The following is a 22,290-nucleotide window of genomic DNA, read 5'->3' as shown; positions in this document are numbered from 1 at the left end:
GGCTGCATTGTGTTGATTACAAATTTGAAAAAGTGCCCAATGCTAAGGACAGGAGTCCTGTCTTGGCTCCAGGCAAGTTCAGAATCAAGGAGAAAGAAGTTGTATATAAGACATTGGTCTCTGCACCAGACTGTGGATCTAAGGCAGTATCTGAATGGAAGGAAACCTTTCAAGCCATGAATGAAAGTAAAGCGTCCTTCAGTTTTGTCATCTGTCAAATGTCAAGTTGCAAGTTTGACATGAGGATTGAGAGCTGCAAACCGATCAACAGTGTATCCACTTCCCCACCATTTGGAAACCGGCTTTCTCAATTTCTCCAGGCATGGACCTCAGTCACATTGGACAATTGGGTCTTGGAGTAATAGAGAAAATCTGTGCCTTTTGAATTAGAAAACCTTTCAGTCCCATTCCTCTCCCTTTTCAGGGACCTGTCCCACGAGAACATATTAAGAAATCCAGTCTCTGATTTTATTAGGAGCAATAAAGGAGGTTCCAAGGGGGTCCAGAAAGGGGTGTTGTGCACAAGATATTTCCTAATATAAAAGGGAGTTGGAGGTCTCCATCTGCTGTTAGACATGAGAAAGCTTAACACACATAGCAGGAAGTTCTAGATTCATATGTTGGCTCTGGTGTCTAGATTCATAGATTCTAGGACTGGAAGGGACCTCGAGAGGTCATCGAGTCCAGTCCCCTGCCCACATGGCAGGACCAAATACTGTCTAGACCATACCTGATAGACATTTATCTAACCTACTCTTAAATATCTCTAGAGATGGAGATTCCACAACCTCCCTAGGCAATTTATTCCAGTGTTCCACCCTGACAGTTAGGAACTTTTTCCTAATGTCCAACCTAAACCTCCCTTGCTGCAGTTTAAACCCATTGCTTCTTGTTTTATCCTTAGAGGCTAAGGTGAACAAGTTTTCTCCCTCCTCCTTATGACACCCTTTTAAATACCTGAAAACTGCTATCATGTCCCCTCTCAGTCTTCTCTTTTCCAAACTAAACAAACCCAATTCTTTCAGCCTTCCTTCATAGGTCATGTTCTCAAGATCTTTAATCATTCTTGTTGCTCTTCTCTGGACCCTCTCCAATTTCTCCACATCTTTTTTAAAATGCGGCGCCCAGAACTGGACACAATACTCCAGCTGAGGCCTAACCAGAGCAGAGTAGAGCGGAAGAATGACTTCTCGTGTCTTGCTCACAACACACCTGTTAATACATCCCAGAATCACATTTGCTTTTTTTGCAACAGCATCACACTGTTGACTCATATTTAGCTTGTGGCCCCCTATAACCCCTAGATCCCTTTCTGCCGTACTCCTTCCTAGACAGTCTCTTCCCATTCTGTATGTATGAAACTGATTTTTTCTTCCGAAGTGGAGCACTTTGCATTTGTATTTGTTAAACTTCATCCTGTTTACCTCAGACCATTTCTCCAATTTGTCCAGATCATTTTGAATTATGACCCTGTCCTCCAAAGCAGTTGCAATCCCTCCCAGGTTGGTATCATCCGCAAACTTAATAAGCGTACTTTCTATGCCAATATCTAAGTCGTTAATGAAGATATTGAACAGAGCCGGTCCCAAAACAGACCCCTGCGGTACCCCACTTGTTATGCCTTTCCAGCAGGATTGGGAACCATTAATAAAAAAAGTAGCCCCATCTAAATTGTATTTGCCTAGTTTATCGATAAGAATATCATGCGAGACCGTATCAAATGCCTTACTAAAGTCTAGGTATACCACATCCACAGCTTCACCCTTATCCACAAGGCTCGTTATCCTATCAAAGAAAGCTATCAGATTGGTTTGATATGATTTGTTCTTCACAAATCCATGCAGGCTGTTCCCTATCACCTTACCACCTTCCAAGTGTTTGCAGATGATTTCCTTAATTACTTGCTCCATTATCTTCCCTGGCACAGAAGTTAAACTAACTGGTCTGTAGTTTCCTGGGTTGTTTTTATTTCCCTTTTTATAGATGGGCACTATATTTGCCCTTTTCCAGTCTTCTGGAATCTCTCCCGTCTCCCATGATTTTCCAAAGATAATAGCTAGAGGCTCAGATACCTCCTCTATTAGCTCCTTGAGTATTCTAGGATGCATTTCATCAGGCCCTGATGACTTGCAGGCATCTAACATTTCTAAGTGATTTTTAACTTGTTCTTTTTTTATTTTATCTGCTAAACCTACCCCCTTCCCATTAGCATTCACTATGTTAGGCATTCCTTCAGACTTCTCGGTGAAGACCGAAACAAAGAAGTCATTAAGCATCTCTGCCATTTCCAAGTTTCCTGATACTGTTTCTCCCTCTTCACTAAGCAGTGGGCCTACCCTGTCTTTGGTCTTCCTCTTGTTTTTAATGTATTGATAAAAAGTCTTCTTGTTTCCCTTTATTCCTGTACCTAGTTTGAGCTCATTTTGTGCCTTTGCCTTTCTAATCTTGCCCCTGCATTCCTGTGTTGTTTGCCTATATTCATCCTTTGTAATCTGTCCTAGTTTCCATTTTTTATATGACTCCTTTTTATTTTTTAGATCATGCAAGATCTCGTGGTTAAGCCAAGTGGTCTTTTGCCACATTTTCTATCTTTCCTAACCAGCGGAATAGCTTGCTTTGGGCCCTTAATAGTGTCCCTTTGAAAAACTGCCAACTCTCCTGAGTTGTTTTTCCCCTCAGTCTTGATTCCCATGGGACCTTACCTATCAGCTCTCTGAGCTTACCAAAATCTGCCTTCCTGAAATCCATTGTCTCTATTTTGCTGTTCTCCCTTCTACCCTTCCTTAGAATTGCAAACTCTATGATTTCATGATCACTTTCACCCAGGCTGCCTTCTACTTTCAAATTCTCAACTATTTGTTAAAATCAAGTCTAGAACAGCTTCCCCCCCCCTTGTAGCTTTTTCAACCTTCTGAAATAAAAAGTTGTCTGCAATGCAGTCCAAGAATTTGTTGGATAGTCTGTTCCCCGCTGTGTTATTTTCCCAACATATATCCGGATAGTTGAAGTCCCACCAAATCTTGGGCTTTGGATGATTTTGTTAGTTGCTTAAAAAAAGCCTCATCCACCTCTTCCACCTGGTTAGGTGGCCTGTAGTAGACTCCTAACATGACATCTCCCTTGTTTTTTACCTCTTTTAGCCTAACCCAGAGACTCTCAACACTTCCGTCTCCTATGTCCATCTCTACCTCAGTCCAAGTGTGTACATTTTTAATATATAAGGCAACACCTCCTCCCTTTTTCCCCTGTCTATCCTTCCTGAGCAAGCTGTACCCATCCACACCAACATTCCAATCATGTGTATTATCCCACCAAGTTTCAGTGATGCCAACAATGTCATAGTTGTATTTATTTATTAGCACTTCCAGTTCTTCCTGCTTATTCCCCATACTTCTCGCATTTGTATATAGGCATCTAAGATACTGGTTTGATCTTTCCTCCCAGTTTTGTCTTGACCCTCCTTTCTCTATTCCAATATAGCCCACACTCCCTCTCGTTTCCGACCCATCTCCCAGGTCTCCATGTTCCCCACTTACCTGTGGGCTTTGCTCACCTGTCCCTGTTGAACCTAGTTTAAAGCCCTCCTCACTAGGTTAGCCAGTCTGTGTCCAAATAAGGTCTTTCCCCTCCTCGAAAGGTGAACGCCATCTCTGCCTAGCAGTCCTTCCTCGAATAGCATCCCGGGGTCTAGGAAGCCAAAGCCCTCCTGGCGACACCATCTTCGCAGCCAGGCATTCATCTCCATGATGCATCTGTCTCTGCTCGGGCCCCTACCTTTGACAGGAAGAATCGAAGAGAATACTACCTGCGCTCCAAACTCCTTCACCCGTACTCCCAGAGCCCTGTAGTCACTCTTAATCTGCTCAGTGTCACACCGCGCAGTATCATTTGTGCCCACATGAATGAATAGCATGGGGTAGTAGTCAGAGGGCTGGATAATCCTCGACAATGCCTCCGTAACGTCTCTGATACGGGCTCCCGGCAGGCAGCATACCTCCAGAGATGAAATTTCAGGGCGACAGATGGGCGCCTCCGTCCCCCTCAGCAGAGAGTCTCTGACCACCACTACTCTACGTTTCCTGTTCGCAGTGGTGGCAGCAGACCTCCCAGCCTTAGGGGTACGAGGCTTCTCCTCCTTTACTGTAGGGGGTGATTCCTTCTTTCCTGTATCAAGAAGAGCATAACAGTTACCTATTACCATGGCAGGAGGGTTCGGAGCAGGGGTGGAGCGCTGCCTGCTGCCAGAAGTAACCAGCTGCCAGTGTCCACCCTGAGCCATCTCCTCCTCCACCAGTGGTGTATCAGCAGTCCTGTGTACTGGGACAGCTACCTCAGCTGTCTCCACATGGACACTGTAGAGGAATTGCTTGTGGATTCGGATGCTCCTCAACCTAGCCACCTCCTCCTGTAGCTCTCCCACCTGCTGCCTGAGAGATTCCACTAGCAGGCACCTCTCACATTGGATGGTCCCCCAGCCTGGATATCAGTAAGTGGAAATTGCAAGTTACAGTCTCTGCAAAACCACACCAGGATCTGGGTAGAAGCATCCATGCTCAGGCGCTCTGTCTGACTACAGGTACAGGTGGAGGAGACAGAAGCAGTGCTGGCACAGGTGTTGCGGGTCTTCCTAACCATCGTAAGCCTCCCTTTGTCAAACTCCCGTCTGTAGCCCCCTGTCTGCTGAAAGGGTTGTTAAGCAAGAAGTTTTGAATTTAGTTGGTTTATAGGTTTTAAGGGGAATCAAGAGAAAACAGATGGAACCGGCAAGGGACCCTCGCCCCCTTCCTGCTCCCCTTCCAAACTCCCTTGCGAAACTCCCTGTTAGCAGCCCCTGTTCGCAAAAGCTCCCTGGTCGCTTGTGCGCTGCTTTATAAAGCCCTGGCCTGTATGAATGCCCCGCCCACTGATTAAGGCTCAGCCACTTACCAGAGGCTTCTAGCTTTCAAACCTTCCTTTGTAGCTCACAGCTTCCAACTGCCAGCAACGGCACACGGTCCTTCAAACAACCAACCAAACAAACAGACTGACAAACACAAGCTCAGCACACAGCAAGTAACCCCCAAACACAAACAAACACACACTACAGACAGTCACCTACCCCCAAAGGGTGCTGTATTGCTCCTCCTTCACCTGGAGAACTCCCTTGCGAAACTCCCTGTTAGCAGCCCCTGGTCGCAAAAAAATTATTCATTCCCTTTTGACTCGAAGTTGGTTTTCAATTTTTGAGCTAAAGGAGGATACATATTTCCATATTTCTGTAAGACCAAATCTCCACACACATCTACACTTTGCTATCTGCCAGGATCATTTTCAATACAAGGTTCTATCTTTTGGCCTTTTCTGCTGCACTACAGTTTTAATGTTAGTTTTGTTAGCAGCTTGTCTGAGACGTTATGGTATTTTCGTCTATCTATATTTGGATGATTGGTTTCTCAAAGCTACAACAAAAGAAAGGCCTTATGAAGAACATTTGCCTGATGTGTATTCTTTTTTGGAAAATTTAGGACTTGATGAATACTCAAGGAAGATAACGTCTTTCTTCCAGTGGAGAGATATCTAAAATTTCGTTCTGTCATACAGATATTGATACAAAATCTCCTCTCAAACGATAATTTTCTTTCAGGGTCTTTAGCTTCAGCAATTTGTCACATTTTATGCTAGACTCAGAATGAGACCTTTTCAGCATTAGTGACACAGAATTTCAACCCAAGCAAGGCCAACATGTTCAGAATACGCCATTTACAGCCTCAGGAAAAACTCTGCCATCATAATCAAAAAGGCTGACAAAGGAGGTGTTCGTCATCATGAATAGGTCGGAATATGAACAAGAGGCTGCTAAGCAGCTCTCTAACACCACATTCTACAGGTGTTTACCAAAAGAAACTACACCATTTGCTCAAGAAACTCCCTGAAAAAGCACAAGAAGAAATCTGCACAGACTCACCCCGACCAGGGGTATTCTATCTGCTACCCAAGATCCATAAACCTGGAAATCCTCGATGCCCCATCATCTCAAGCATTGGCACCCTGATAAGCAGGATTGTCTGGCTATGTAGACTCTCTCTTCAGGCCCTATGCTACCAGTACTCCTAGCTATCTTTGAGGCACCACTGACTTCCTGAGGAAACTACAATCCATTGGTGATCTCCCAGAAAACACCATCCTGGCCTCTATGGATGTAGAAGCCCTCTACACCAACATTCTACACAAAGATGGACTACAAGCCGTTAGGAACAGTATCCCTGATAATGTCACAGCAAATCTGGTGACTGAACTTTGTGACTTTGTCCTCACCTACAACTATTTCACATTTGGAGACAATGCATACCTTCAAGTCAGCGACTCTGCTATTGGTATCCGCATGGCCCCACAGTATGCCAACATTTTTATGGCTGACTTAGAACAATGCTTCCTCAGCTCTCGTCTCCTGACGCCGCTACTCTACCTGTGCTACATTGATGACATCTTCATCATCTGGACCCATGGAAAAGAAGCCCTTGAGGAATTCTGCCATGATTTCAACAATTTCCATCCCACCACCAATCTCAGCCTGGATCAGTCTACACAAGAGATCCACTTCCTGGACACTACAGTGCTAATAAGCGATGGACACAAAAACACCACCCTATACTGGAAACCTACTGACCGCTATACTTACCTACATGCCTCCAGCTTTCATCCAGACCACACCACACAATTCATTGTCTACAGCCAAGCTCTAAGATACAACCGCATTTGCTTCAACCCCTCAGACAGAGACAAACACCTACAAGATCTCTATCAAGCATTCTTACAACTACACTACCTACCTGCTGAAGTGAAAGAAATTGAAGAGATTGACAGAGCCAGAAGAGTACCCAGAAGTCACCTACTACAGGACATGCCCAACAAAGAAAGTAACAGAATGCCTCTAGCCGTAACCTTCAGCCCCCAACTAAAACCTCTCCAGCGCCTCATCAAGGATCTACAACCTATCCTGAAGGACGATCCCTCACTCTCACAGATTTTGGGAGACAAGCCAGTCCTCGCTTACAGACAGCCCCCCAACCTGCAGTAACCACACAACAAAAACACTAACCCAGGAACCTATCCTTGCAACAAAGCCCGTTGCCAACTCTGTCCTTATATCTATTCAGGGGACACCATCATAGGACCTAATCACATAAGCCACACTATCAGAGGCTCGTTCACCTGCACATCTACCAATATGATATATGCCATCATGTGCCAGCAATGCCCCTCTGCCATATACATTGGCCAAACCAGACAGTCTCTACGCAAAAGAATAAATGGACACAAATCAGATGTCAAGAATTATAACATTCAAACACTAGTTGGAGAACACTTCAACCTCCCTGGTCACTCAATTACAGACCTCAAAGTCACAATACTCCAACAAAAAAACTTCAAAAACAGACTCCAATGAGAAACTGCAGAATTGAAATTAATTTGCAAACTGGACACTATTAAATTAAGCTTGAATAAAGACTGGGAGTGGATGGGTCATTACACAAATTAAAATCTATTTCCCCATGCTAATTTTCCCCCCTACTGTTACTTACACTTTCTTGTCAACTGTTGGAAATTGGCCATTCTGATTATCACTACAAAAGTTTTTTTCTCCTGCTGATAATAGCCTACCTTAATTGATTACTCTTGTTATAGTTGATATGGCAACACCCATTTTTTCATGTTCTCTCTGTGTATATATATCTTCCTACTGTATTTTCCACTGCATGCATCTGATGAAGTGGGTTTTAGCCCACGAAAGCTTATGCTCAAATAAATTTGTTAGTCTCTAAGGTGCCACAAGTACTCCTCGTTCTCTCCCAAAAGCAATTCTAGTGTCCTTGTTGTGGTGGACTCAACCAGAGAATGTTCTCAAAGGAATATCTTTCAGTCTTCTTACTCCTTTGTTGATGATCACTTTGGATACTTCCAAGACAGGATGGAGAACTCATTGAGACTATATATTGATTTGGGAATGTTAGAGCTATGGAGAAAAGATATTACATATAAATAGGGCCCTACCAAATTCATGGTCCATTTTGTTCAATTTCGTGGTCATATGATTTAAAATTTTTTAAATTTCATGATTTCAGCTATTTAAATCTGAAATTTCATGGTATTGTAATTGTAGAGGTCCTGACCCAAAAAGGAGTTGTGGTGGGGGTGTCACAAAGTTATTGGGGGGGAGAGGGTTGGAGTACTGCTACCCTTACTCCTGCACTGCTGCTGGCAGCAGTGTTGCCTTCAGAGAAGGGCAGCTGGAGAGTGGCGGCTGCAGGCTGGGAGCCCAGCTCTAAAGGCAGAGCTGTCTCCAGTAGCAGCGCAGAAATAAGGATGGCATGGTATGGTATTGCCACCCTTACTTCTGTGCTGCTGCTGGCGGGATGCTGCCTTCAGAGCTGGGCGCCCGGCCAACAGCTGCCGCTCTCCAGCCACCCAGCTCTGAAGTCAGTGCAGAAGTAAGGATGGCAATATTGTGACATCCTCTAAAATAAACTGGTGACCCCCCTGCAACTCCCTTTTGAGTCAAGACCCCCAATTTGAGAAACACTGGTCTCCCCAGTAAAATCTGTGTCGTATAGGGTAAAAACACACAAAAGACCAGATTTCACGGGAGGTGACTAGATTTCATGGTCTGTGGACACATTTTTCATGACCATGTATTTGGTAGGCCCCTACATATAAATATGCTAGAACTGAGGGCTATCAGTGTAGCTCTGAAATAATTTTCTTCCCCATAGAATCATAGAATATCAGGCTTGGAAGGGACCTCAGGAGGTCATCTATCCAACCCCCTGCTCAAAGCAGGACCAATCCCCAGACTGATTTTTACCCCAGTTCCCTAAATGCCCCCCTCAGGGATTGAAATCACAACTCGGGGTTTAGCAGGCCAGTGTTCAAACCACTGAGCTATCCCTCCCCCTTATTCACAACAAGGTAATACAAGTCGTCAGGGACAATACAACAGCTGTGTCATTACCTGAACATGCAGGGAGGAGTTCATGCGTCTCAACTATACAAGGAGACAATCAAACTGGTGTATGTGCAACAATTGCTCTTCACTTAGCAGGCAAGGACAATGACAAAGCATACCAGCTCAGCAGAGGCCTGACACAACTGCATGAAAGGTCTATAAAGGATTCACTAATTCAAAACACATTCAGCTTTTGAAGGTTTCCAGAGGGAGTTCTCTTCACCATCATGCAGGACATGCAGTGCCTCATTTCTTCTCAAGGGCAGACAGAAAGTCTATACATTTTGCTCATGTTTCTTCTGAATTGGGAGAGGGTACTGTTGTATGCTTTCCACTGATACAGAAGGTACTGAGAGAGAGGAGACATGATGGGACCAAGGTTATCTTAATAGGTCCTCCATGGTCAAGTCAACAGTGGAGGGTGTTTGCCTACTACTGAAATCTATGAAAAGCTCTATCTTTAAGGATTCAGAGAATTTCAGGTCAGAAGGGATCATTAGATCATCTAGTCCAGGGATCGGCAACGTTCTGTACGCGGCTCGCTAGGGTAAGCACCCTGGCGGCGAGAAGCGGTGCGGGTGAGCGATGTGCTGGCCGTGGCTTCTTGCCGCCCCCATTGGCCTGGGACGGCGAACCGCGGCCAGTGAGGGCCGTGATCGGCCGAACCTGCCACGTCAGCAGGTAAATAAAACTGGCCCGGCCCGCCAGGGTGCTTACCCTGGTGAGCCGCGTGCCGAACGTTGCCATCCCCTGATCTAGTCTGATCTCCTGCATATCACAGGCCATTAAAATTCACCCAGTTGCTCCTGTATTGAGCCCAGTAATGTGTTTGACTAAAGTGTAACTTGTGTTTTGACTAAAGCACATGATCCGGAAAGAAGTTATAGATCTTTTGATTTGATTACACCAAAAGATGAAGAATCCACCACTTTCCTTGGCAGTTTATTCCAATGGTTAATCGCCTTTGCTGTTAAAAACCATGAATGTGTGTGCCAATTCAGAGTTTCATAAGGATAAATGTTATATTTAATCCACACAAACTGCAGAGGCTGAAAGAAAATGTTGTATTTTGGTCATTGGTCACCCTTTTGTATGCTGGTGTTGCACATTTGCAGGTTTGAAGGTTCTTCTGTGCTTCATTCTGATAGGAATGGGGAAGCACACTAGGCAGAGCTGCTGCTGCGGCTGCTTCTGACTATCCGTTTTCCAGAAGTGGGAAAAGTTATAACATGTTGTGTCTTCACTACTAAATATGATGTGTGTTGCTCCTGGTATATCTACTTTCAGTACCTTTTAAATGGTGATAAAATGACATGGAGACAGAAACCTTCCTAATGTATGTTGCAGCCTCTCATGCTGTTCATGAGGTTTGACTCAAATCATAGGAGCAGCATCATCAATGCAGTTTCTACCTTTGTTTCCCAATCAGGTGCAGCTCCTCATGTCATTTCCCTAATCTTGCGGAACCCACTTAAGTACATCAGCCAAGTATAAAAATTAGGAAATTAATGCTAAAAATTCCTTTATTTTAGTGACTCTTTAAGGATCCATCAGGATGCACCCAAAGCTTTAAAGGCATGGAATGAAGATATTTAAGGGAAAGTTCCTAGCATTCATTTCTCGCTTCACAGTGTCTACACGGCTTTCTGTAGCACACTGCAGCATTCCATAATAAAGGCTATGTTTTAGTCACGGGTAGGTTTAGTAAAAGTCATCGACAGGTCATGAGCAGTAAACAAAAAATCATGGCCTGTGACTTGTCCATGACTTATACTCTACCCCTGATTAAATCTTGGGAGGGCTGCGGGTGCTTGTGGGGGGCCCACAAGTGCTCAGGGGGCGGCGGCATAGGGGGTGCTGCAGGTGCTGGGCGGGGTTGGCGGGACTCGCAGGCTACCTACCTGGCTTCTCAGAAGCGGCGACATGTCCCTCCCTAAACTCCTAGCTCTGCTTGCTGCCAGCTCCGCGGCCCCCTCCCACACCCGAACTCCTGCTGGTTGCGGGGGTGGCCCGAGATAGCCCCAACAGTGGCTGGTATAGCTGGCCCAGGGGCTGCCCGAGCTGCTCGGGCAGCCCTGCAGCCAGCTGCACCAGCCGCTGCAGAAATCACGGAGGTCACAATAAGTCATGAAATCCGTGATCTCCGTGACAAACTTGCAGTCTTATCCATCCAGTCTTGTCTTATCTCATCCATAATGCATTCACTTTCATTTTCCACAGATACTGAAAAACAACACACACGCTTTATTTATCAAACTCACATCTAATGCAAAAACTTTACAGCAACCCCTCATTCTTTTGTATCAACAGATCAGCCCATCTGAGTTTCTCACAGTTCATGATGTGATTAACTCACTAGTTTCCAGACTAGAGGGTTCCTCTTGTGAGAATGCATAATTGTCTATTTTATTTTAAGTTTTACACCCACTGTGTAAGGTGGATGAATTTAGTCTTGTTTTTGGAATTCTCATGGTTAAAATCCTTTTCAGTACAGTTAGACATTCTTGTATCTGCTGTTTGGATTGCAAAGAGGGAACAATCATCTAAAACTCTTTCGTTTTATTAGCTAGTCTAATCAGGCAGATGGAGTTCTGGGAAGGTAATGTTAACAAGAAGAATTTTGTTTCAAGGCCTTCTTCAGCTCAGGATTAACTTTTGGTTAAAGTTAAACCCTATTGAATAGGTTCTGTTTTTCCTGGGTTGAATAGAAAGTGCGTTCACTAGTCCCTCATACTCTATACTCTTATATTTACATTTATTTTGTATTTTTTGTGTCTTTAGTTTTTTTGTGTTCTTAGAATATTATGTATACAAAACTCTCTTAATGTGACTTCAGCATGAAGATATATCTAGGAATACAAAATGCCATGCGTGTAATTTCTTAAAAAATGTCATATTGTCTAGTGTTCAGATTAATGTGGCTGGGCCCAGTTGTAATGACTGTATGCAAGGATATAGCCAAGTTGCCATGGGATATTCATTCTGAATTTTTGGAGTGTCATATGATTGAAATAGTAAACTTAATACAGAGCTAACAGATTTTAGTCTATAACAACGTTTCATTTAATATATTGAATGTCCATTTTGAAATCATGACTTTAATAAGTTTTCATCTTTTTATTTTATAGATTGGACTTTGAGATTAATGAACATAGTTACCAGGAAGTTGTCTTGTAACATCATCATTAGAAGAAATTCTATGTAGTTCTAATATTTCATAGAGGGTGCCGTTCTACAAAAATGATTACTTCAGATTTGCCAGTGTTACAGTGAGTAGTTAAAATTTTTTTCTTTTTTATTTGAATTCTTCAGATTACTAAAGATATGAAGAAGAATACTTCTTGGGGGGGGGGGGAAGGGATGGCTTTGTGGTTAAGGCATGGGACTGATATTAAGGTGCATATTTGTGTTTTTGCTACAGACTTCCTGTGTGGACTGTAAGTAGGGTGACCAGATGTCCTGATTTTATAGGGACAGTTGCGATATTTGAGGATTTGCATTATATAGGTGCCTATTACCCCCCACCCCCTGTTCTGGTTTTTCATACTTGCTGTCTGGTCACCCTAACTGCAAGTCACCCGAAGTAGTAGGCTACTTTGAAAAGTGACTATGTAAAAGTGACATCATCTCACTGAACAGATATGTTTCTTTTCTTCTTGCATCAGTAATAAAAATAATTTTTTTACCATTTCTTCTTTCTGATAGCACTGCAGAGCTGTGGAAGTATGAGCTGGATTCTGGTCCTCACTTGTTATAAACAAAATTGTTAATTATTCCAATTGTACATTCTCCTTTATAGCCAGGTCTACATATCTCACAAAAGATCTTTAGTTTCTGCTGTAGGATAATAGGCTGGCTGTGTTTGCCTACAAGCACCCCATAATGTTTGTTGGGGAATGTAAGTTGGTTGTGCAGACGAAATGAGTCAAATGGATCTCCTCCTAGATAAGGTAAGGGCATTAGAGTGGATTGAATGGAAGTGGCTGTCCAGAGTGTGAGCTGAGCAGATTGAAGGATGCAATTCTAGGAGCATCCAAGTTTGGGTAAAAGTTGGGGCAGAACTTTGTTGCCTTGTTAATATCTTTAATAAAAACCAAACCCTATGAAGGGGTCAACTTAGATTCTATGTAGTGTGGATTGTGTGTGAGAGCAGGTTAGGAAAGGCACCTGCTTACATGCTGCTTGGAGGCAGAAATCAGGATTGTCAGTCATTTCCTGAGATCTGGGCTCCAGCCTTGGATTGCCTACCAGTTCTCTCCTATCTTTAAATGGCAGCAGGACAACATATTTCCTTCTCCAAAGCAAGAGCAGTTTTTTTTAAAGTATATTCTAGAATTTTAAATTTTTCCACTTAATTTGGGACATATTTGTGCTCGGCTGTCTAACTTTTCTGAGCAGGACTACTCTTCAAGATCTGCTGAAACCTTGAACCATCTTTCTCTCCTGCAGCTCAGTGTGCAGACAGCACACTTGGGAAAAAGAAGCCACAACCTTTCTCTTCCTAAAGTGACTAGATGGGAATTTTTGCCGCTGATGTTCCCAGGCACCTTCTACCCATGTGGAAGAGAGAAGGAACTGTTCAGGCTTCCCACCCCTGCCAGCAAATTCCTTTCCCCCAGCATTCAAGCAGACTGTCAAGGAGCAGTCAAAAAAGGTCACTTCAGCCTACCAACCTGAACTGTGATCCTGGGGAAACTCAAACAAAGCTCAACATAGCAGGAATAGACAGCTGCACCTCCTGAGAAGCAGATCCTTCATAACAGGACAGACATTTGCTCAGGAACGAAAGTCTCATTAATAAAGGGAGGTACTTTCAGCAGCTTTTAGGGATCAATGGCTACAGTAATGTCCAACTGACTATTTCCGTCTTTGTCTCTCAAGAAATGAGCCATCCATTTTGTCTTGTAGTAGGAACCTCTTTTAGATTTTCTGCTCCGCAGCTTGGGAATAGGAGATCCCTGATAGTTTTGCGTATTAGGACTCCAAAGGCTCAATTTCATCTTCTAGCCCATAGTACCCAGCCATCTCACCCTGTGACCTTTCATCATGGGGTCAACACCTGTATTTTTGCTGGCACTCCCTGTTTCAGAAGGATTCCTTCCAAAGAGAAGTCTTTCTTCAGAGTGCAAAACACCTGTGCCTCAGAGTACTCCAAGGTCAAAAGCAAGGTCTTCTGCAGGTGCTCTTGTGAATCCTACAAAGAAGATGCTACACAACAACCTGAATTCCTGGTCTGTTTCTGAGGTGCTGCAGAACAGCCCCAAAGAGAGAAATGAACTCTGCTTCTTTCTCTGACCTGTCTGACCCTTCCAGAGATTCCAGGCAGTGTTTCAGGTATTCGAGGAAGGGCACACCCTGCTTTGGTGCTTTTCCAGGTGACTTGGTCTGATGGTAGCAAGTACTGCATTTACCCCTGACAAAACTTTAACAACCTCAGCAACATTAGCAAATGTCCATCATTGATGTATATGCAGAGGTTAAGGGTGTGGTGTGTGTTCACAGCAAAAATGTGAGGTTATCGCTAAGGTTTGGCTTTCTGCGTAATGTGTTGTGTAGTATGTTTTCTTCTCTGAGGCAGAAGGGAGTTTCTTGATGATTTGTGTAGTCTGTTGTTCTCAGTAGAAACTTGCTGTGTGACGAGTCTGATACAGTTAAGAGCTGTCCAGTAACCTGGTATTTCCTTATGGCTATTAACTTGTCACCAAGGGTTTGCACTTACCCAACCTTAACTGGTTTAAAATTAAGCTTTTGTTTATGCTAATGTGGCAATTCTAATAGAGGAGGTGTATGGGAGCGTATTGGGGGCACATGGAAAAGTGGAGAATGGATGGCTCTCCTCACTTTCCTTATGGTGTGAGGAAAATGACTGGAGCACAGATGTTTATGATAGTGGAGAAAGCAGAGAGTCAAGTGAGGAGGGCAGGAATGGGTACAGGAATACCTGTGTGTGTCAGTTGTCACATCCTTATTGCAGGGCTAATGAAGTAGGTAGTGTTCACCCGAGAAAAGACTTTTTCCTGTGATTCTGCAGGACTTGTTGCGGGATGGAGGAGATGAATGCCACCCAGTTCCCCCCTACTTATCCCATTCCAATTTTATGGAAAGGTGTGGGTAAGGACGAGGACATAGAAGATTCCCCACTTCTTGTTTGACTTATGAGATGGCAGTTTGTGCATCCTTCCCTCGTGGCCTAAATCTTACTTCAGCTCAGGAATGCCTGTATTATTATGAGAACCTGTCCTATGTAGCATCTGCTTTGCCAAGCCATTCAAGGCTTTTCAGAGTAGAGGAGCCTCTTTTGAAGCCACAGAGCTTTGAAAGAAGTTAGGGAACCTCCAGCACTGGAGCTCATAGCTCCTGTACCCTGGGAATCCTGGCTGCTGCTTCCCATGAGTGGGCCTGGGTTCACAGCATACAGGAGCTATGGACCTTAGTGCTAGGGGCTCTCCTGCTCTTGTGGAAGGTCTGTCGCTTTGACAGACCCATGTTCTGAGGTGCTGTATATGTTGCATATGACAGGCTGCCTCTGCCAAGGAGTGGAGGCAGTTCTTTATTTCATGTCCCCACTACAGCAGATGGAAGGGAGGCTGTGGGGAGCAAATCTTCCCACCTGACCATGTGCACCATTGGAGTCCTTGAGCTCTCACTGCTGCACCCTTTGCAGGAGGACTCACCGCCTCATTAGACTGAGAGTGTCATGTGGTGAACTTCTGATGAGGATCCCTGCAAACCAGAAGTATCTTGCCATTAAGAAAGGTGATTGGGGAGTGGTCTATCAGAAAGATTGAGAGTGCTTTGCTTCCTATAAAGAGTAGAGGGGGGAGGATTGTAAATTATTCAGTTCCTTCCACTCCCACCCATACTAGTGTGATGGTCTCTATTTTGTCTGACACAAAAGGGATTGAACTGGGACTCTCCAGATCTTCAGCAAAGAGCCAAGCATTTGGTTTAAGGCTGTAGTAGATTTACACCTTCTGTTGATACAAAGGGGACATGTAGCACTTATTGACTTATGTGCCCTAGAGCTAGGAGTGCTGTAGGATTTGTTGAGGCTAGGGGAAATCTTTGGAAATTAGGAGATCTGGAGGCATGCTGTGGCAAAGGTAAGGGGAATCCACTGGGGACCTTCCCTCCTTCCCCCCCCCCACAGTTTCCTGGACCTCATCTCCTAATAGTTTTCTGTCCAGTTTTCTGAGCACTGGGTTGGTCATCTTCTCTGAGGCCACCCTTGCTTTAGTCCTATTGGAAACAATATGAGATCGTAGGCATCTTTACAAAGGGCAGCCTCACTTCCACATGCAAATGGTGGTCCCCTAAGGCAGTCTATGGCTTCAGTCACATTTATAAGTTACAAAAAATGGTGGCTGCTTTGAATAAGTCAGTTAGCTACATCATAACCATTGCCCATATTCTAGGCATAATCATCAATGTTGTCACTTTTGCTGTACTGCTGCAAACTGGTTTGACACCACTCAATTAAGTAAAGTAGTTAATTGTCCATTTTTTTCTTTGCATAGTTTTTCTTTTTCTGAGAATAAAGAATTCTCTTTCTGCATGTATTTTCATGACAACAAAAGTGTTGCAAAAAAAAGTGACACCCTTTCTAAAAATCTGAAAGAAGTGATTTTCTAATATTCTGATATTTGACAACTGCAAAATCTTGGAACTCAAATACATTTTAGAAAATTCAGACACATTCAGATTTATAATATCCATTACTTTTCTCAAAAAATATTTAGGTGAGAACAGAATTGCAAAAGCCTCAAGGGGCTATTCTAGCACAACCTTAACTATGATGTTCATATAGTTGGATATAGTTAAATGTTTGTTCTATTTTATTACAAAACATTTACAGAACATTTTTGATAAAATCACATTGGAGGATCTGTGAACCTGGCCATGAAGGAGGATGGTGCTAGATCCACAGAACGGATCTACGCTTGTTTGCGTTTAAGGCCATATAATCTTAGCAAAATTGGCCTGATTTTTCCCTTCACACACAATTTATACCAGTGTAACTCCCTTTACTTCAGAGGAGTTACCCATGATTTTTGTTAATATGAAATAAAAATGAGACCCTGATAATTCTGAAAGATGGATCTGGTGCTCTGTCACAAGTGTCTTTGACCCATAGAGGTCTTGTTGAATTAGTTTATTGATATTACAAGTGAAAGTTAAAATAAATCCATTCATGTCGGCTTGAGAAATAATCTCATTTATGAGCTCTTCAGGGGCAGAACCCAGTACTCCAGAGGATGAGTGACTGGCCTAGTTTCTTCAAGTAGCAATCCTCTGGTTGAAGAGCCATTGTAGGACCAGTGGACCTGATTTCTAGAAGAAAGGAAATTTTCGGGTAACAATTTTTACTATTAAAGTTTGGTCCTGCTCTGAAAAGTGACTGAAAAGGTGGCACAATGGGCTTCCACACTTAGGGCTGGTTTATACTACATAGCTAGGTCGACATAAGGCAGTTTATGTCGACCTAATTATGTCAGTGTCTACACTACAGCCTTCTTCCTGCTGATGTAAGGGCCCTATGTGGCAAGGCACCTCTTCCATCTCTCCAGACTTAGCACTTCCTCCTCTGGTGATGGTGGGCCTAGGGTAATCAGCCCCACTTAGGGCAGGGTTTGCCTTCCCCCTTTCTGCTCCTTTGGTCGCATTTTCAGGGTCGGCCTATGGGTGATTGTCCACCAAACAAAAAGGAAACACCCTCATAAACACATAAACCCCAGAGGTATACCTTTTGCTGCCTCCTTGCTGGTGCAGGGTGTCGTCCTGTTGGTTGCCCTGGGGTATCAGTCCTTCCCCTAGCAGGCACTCAGGTGTGGCTGTTTCCCCCATAGGAAGGAGCACAGCCTCTTACCCTGGAGCAGGTTATTTTCCCTGCTGCCACTAGCCTGGCAGGAGCTTCTTTCTCTCACTAGAGGAGGGGTTTTAAAAGTAGATATAGAATCATAGAATATCAGGATTGGAAGGGACCTCAGGAGGTCATCTAGTCCAACCCCCTGCTCAAAGTAGGACCAATCCCCAGACAGATTTTTGCCCCAAATCCCTAAATGGCCCCCTCAAGGATTGAACTCACAACCCTAGGTTTAGCAGGCCAGTGCGCAAACCACTGAGCTATCCTTCCCTCCCAGATCTCAGGCAGCCCTTAATTGGATTCAGGTGTCCCTAATGGACCTAAAGTAGCCCCTTCTCAGCTAGTAGGGAAGAGGGCCTTTAACATTCTAGGGCTAACATCTGCCTTCCAGCACCCAGCTGCCCCCGGCTTCCCAGGAGAGCTGGGCAGCTGGACCCTGCTCCCAGCTGGGAGCCGCGGCAAGAAGCCCCGGTGGCTTTGGATCCTGCTCTCAGCTGGGAACTGGGGTGAGAAGCTTTGGACCCCTCTGGGACCTGGGCAGTCTTGTCAATTTCATGGATGGATGAGCTGTGAAATTGATAAGGCTGCCCAGCTCTTGGAGGGGGTGGGGAGCCAAGAAACAGGGGCAGCTGGACTCCACTCTACGGGGGTGAGAAAGCTCCGGGCGGCTTCCCCCGCTCTTGGTAGGGATCAGGGAGTGGAGGCGGGGGGAGCCCACTGAGAGCCTGTGGGGCAGCTGGGCTCCTGGCAGGGAGTTGCCAGCAGAGCTGAGAGCCCAGTCTCTCAGCTCCCCACACTGCCCTTCTTAGGGTCAGTGGAAGCGCTCCTGATGAGGACGCGCATCACCAGCCTAAGGAGAGGGTAGTGTGGACATGCAGTGATTACTGTGGTTGCTGTATGTTGACCTAATATATAGGTTGACTTCCACTTCTAGTGTAGATATACCTGTAGTCTCTTAATGACTTGCAGATCAGATTTGCTCATTGTACAAGTGAAAAGGTTTTTCCTAAGTCCCAGAGCCACAAACTCAACCTGGGATGAGAAAATCAAGCTGACAGTCTCTCTGATTTGTGCATCATCACCAGCAATAAAGATTATTCAGGGTAAATCCTGCCCTTATTTGCACTGTGCAATCCCATTGTCTTTGAGTGCACTTGAGGTTAGAATTTGGTCTATAGTTGGAGTTTACATAACCACTTTAATGAAGGGAGAACTAGAAGAGAATGCAGCTTGCTTTCCTGATAGCTGTATTGGCTGTCAACGCTAATGAGTAAATAGTAGTAAAATCTTATTTTGGTCATGAGAACAAGCTGATACTACTGAGTACACACAGTTAAGAAGGTGCTATTTAACATAGTCAATTTTCAAAGTAGAATTTCACTTTAAAAGAGCCAGTTATTTAAATGAGTCTTCAGGTCTGAGAGCATACACTAATTTCTAACTTCATAAAACTTGCATAGTTTAGCATTCCTCCATACGTAGCAATCTTTGATGAATTTGCAGAGGGAATGCTGCACAAGGCTTTTAAAGGATAATTTGTTTTGTTCTATATTACACCTAAATATTTAAGCAGTTTAATTATAAATTCATAACTTGTTTCAAATAATTTTAATTTAACTAGTATTTTTTCCCTAGGGATTCAACAAATGAAACTACTGCACATTCAGATGCTGGCAGTGAGCTTGAAGAAACAGAAGTCAAAGGAAAGAGAAAAAGGGGCCGTCCTGGCAGGCCTCCAGTATGTGGTGTTTAGTTTTGTTTTGTTGTGAATCAGTTTAAACTTGACTGCAGATTGTTCTTCCATCCTGTCCTCTTAGTGATCACATCAATAGGTTTGCAATGAACCATTTGTCAAACTATATGAAGATTTATAGTGCATAGTACATATGTCAGACTGATACGAAAAAATTGCTGAAATAGAAGTATAGGATCTAATTTAAAAGATAAGCTGGGAATAGCCATTAATACTTTTTCCTTTACATACATACACATTAAAATTTTACATTTCGTTATTTGTCATATTACAATATTCTTCCTAGGCATGAGAGTAGTTTTATTAACCGTAACTCTTTTCTACTATTAAAATTTTAGTGGATACTTCACTTAAGTGTTGTGAAACAATACTTGAGCCATCTTTAAGTGGCTTTTAATTTCTTCATGTGAACTGGAAAGTGTGCTCTCACTTTTAATATAATGTTTAGATGTTCCCTTGGGAGATCTAGTAATGCAGGTTAAAATATTAAGATTAATGAACATATTTTGTGTCCTGAATCAGGGTAAGGAGCTTTGTTCTTTAGTATAATATAGTTATCACTAGATTTGGTATCTGCTGTATAGGTATTTACTAACAGAAGATTCTTCTTCAGGGCCTTTGTACATTACCACACCATGAATAGGAATGTACCTAGGCAATTCAAAAACTCACAGTAACTACTAAGTAACCCTTTCCATATTTATAAGATATTTATTCATAAGAGAAGTAACTTCCTCAGCAGGCATATATAATTGTGGAGGCTGTTTTATCAAGCCGTTCACTGTAGGTAGATTGCCAGTCATCACAAATATTAATATTAATGTTTGATTATATAATCAGAATTACACAGTGTGTAATATGATTTTTTTGTAAGAATTTTGCATAATTTTTTGTGAGCTTTTAATAATTTTGTCTATTTGCCAATTTGTTCCTTCCTCATGACTGTTCTGGTGTCAGCTCAGTTAGACTACATTAATGGAATATATGTTATAAAAGATCATATAAGTATATAGAACATATCTGCTGTTTTAGAATATCTGGTTCTAAAAGTTTATTATAAAGAGTTGAAAATCCACCCAAATACATGTACAGTAGGAAAATGACATAGTTTTCCTGTAAAATTTTAATCCTTAATTATCTATCGCTATGTTAGCTTTGTAGTTAACAGCTCTATCCACTGAAGGACTTCCAGCTTACCAGATCCACTTTGCAGATGTTCCAGAATCTGTTGGAAGCATAGGACTGGAATGGAACTCCTGGGTCATAGAGTTCAGTCCCTCGCTATCGGAGGCAACCCTGTCATAAACTCCTGTTCATAAGTTTATCAAGATCCATATTAAAACCAGTTAGGTTATATGCTACCACTACGCCTATTGAAGGATGTTCCAGCATCTCACTTCTCTCACGATTACAGGGAACTTCTCATACTGGTCTGGTCATGAATGCTGAGTACCTGTCTTGCATCCAGAAACCACTTCATGCAGACCTTTTCAATTATTTTTTGTCTTAAGCTTTCCAGCTGATCTTGCTGTCATATTTGTATTATTTCCTTGTGAGTCTTCAGCTGAATGTCCCTGTGCTAGAAAACTGCAGTTTTCTCTCAGTGCTGTTTCTGAGAGCCTCTTTTGAAGGTTTTTTTATTTCTTCTCTCCTTCCCATAATTCCTAAAAAAAAAAAAAAAAAAAAAAAAAAAAAAAAATATGGAACACTTTAGAAGGGATTCTAAGAGCAGCCTGGGGGAAAATCCTTGATCCAGTGGCATTTTCTTCTTGTGCTTCAGCACAACAGAGGCTCAGCTGCACTTCAAAAGACTGCTCTCTATAGCAGCTTTCCTACTCACTGAAGTCTGGAAGTATGGCCTCTTCGTAGAGGCCCAGGAGAGCTTTTTTTTTTTTTAAACACACACAGGCTGCCTCCTACCCCAGTGGGATGTGGAAAATTTCTCAGATGGCTAATGACATATGGAGAAAATGCTTTAAATGTACTGGTGAGACAACACCCTGTTTCCAGTGGTGATCCTTAGAACCAGCACCTGCAATCCAAGGGAGTTCCTACTCTTTATCTCTCCAAAACTACTGTTTTTCCCCCTGATGGCCACCTAAGGGCAAGTTCATTGATCCTCAATGGCCTGTCTCTTAAATTTGAGATGGAAATACTTGAATGGCTTGTTCTTTTCAGAGGTTGATCAAGAAATCTCCTGTCCAAGGGCACCATCCAAATCAGATAAGGAAGGTTCCCTTCTTTGTCGCTTCCTAAAACCACTGCCTGCAGATCTTCCTTGTATTTATCAGAGCTCATCCTCTTCAGTGGCCTCCTCCTACCCAAACCAAAAGACCCAAGCTGTTGCTGCCTCTCCTCCTTCTCATCTGAGGAGTATACCACAAAGAAGGTCAACATCAAAAAGCAGAAAGCCCGATTCATTTTTCTCTGTGTTTATCACAACAACAAAGTCAATTGTTATATAAATCGATGGTCCAGCCTACTGTAATACTATCTGTTCTACTGATCACCTCTCAAAAAGGATATTTAAGTATTAGAGAAGGTTCAGGGGAAAAAAAAGATGTTATTTATTAGGGGCATGGAAAAACTCTTACATGAAGAGAGATTGAAGAGATAGGAGTTGTTTACCTTAGAAAAATGCAAGTAAGAGGGGACATGAAAAAAGAATGAAGGGAGATTGTGAGTATCTGT

The 22,290-nt window shown here is 43.1% G+C and overlaps 1 protein-coding gene across 4 annotated transcripts in view; it reads left to right on the top strand.

Annotated features, from left to right (window-relative positions):
• Positions 1-22,290, top strand: part of STAG1 (stromal antigen 1) — a 384,051-nt gene that overhangs the window by 58,786 nt on the left and 302,975 nt on the right. For all 4 annotated transcript variants that reach the window (XM_034781835.1, XM_034781837.1, XM_034781839.1 and 1 more), the window contains 2 exons: positions 12,112-12,252; positions 19,482-19,584. In XM_034781835.1, the coding sequence (XP_034637726.1) occupies positions 12,224-12,252; positions 19,482-19,584 (132 nt within the window). In that variant the 5' untranslated portion in view covers positions 12,112-12,223. The remainder of the gene's footprint in view (positions 1-12,111; positions 12,253-19,481; positions 19,585-22,290) is intronic.

This window comes from Trachemys scripta, chromosome 9, assembly GCF_013100865.1.
Source record: "Trachemys scripta elegans isolate TJP31775 chromosome 9, CAS_Tse_1.0, whole genome shotgun sequence".
NCBI lineage: Eukaryota > Metazoa > Chordata > Testudines > Emydidae > Trachemys > Trachemys scripta.
The sequence above is the reverse complement of the archived record's forward strand: the minus strand, read 5'-3'. Positions and strand labels throughout refer to the sequence as shown.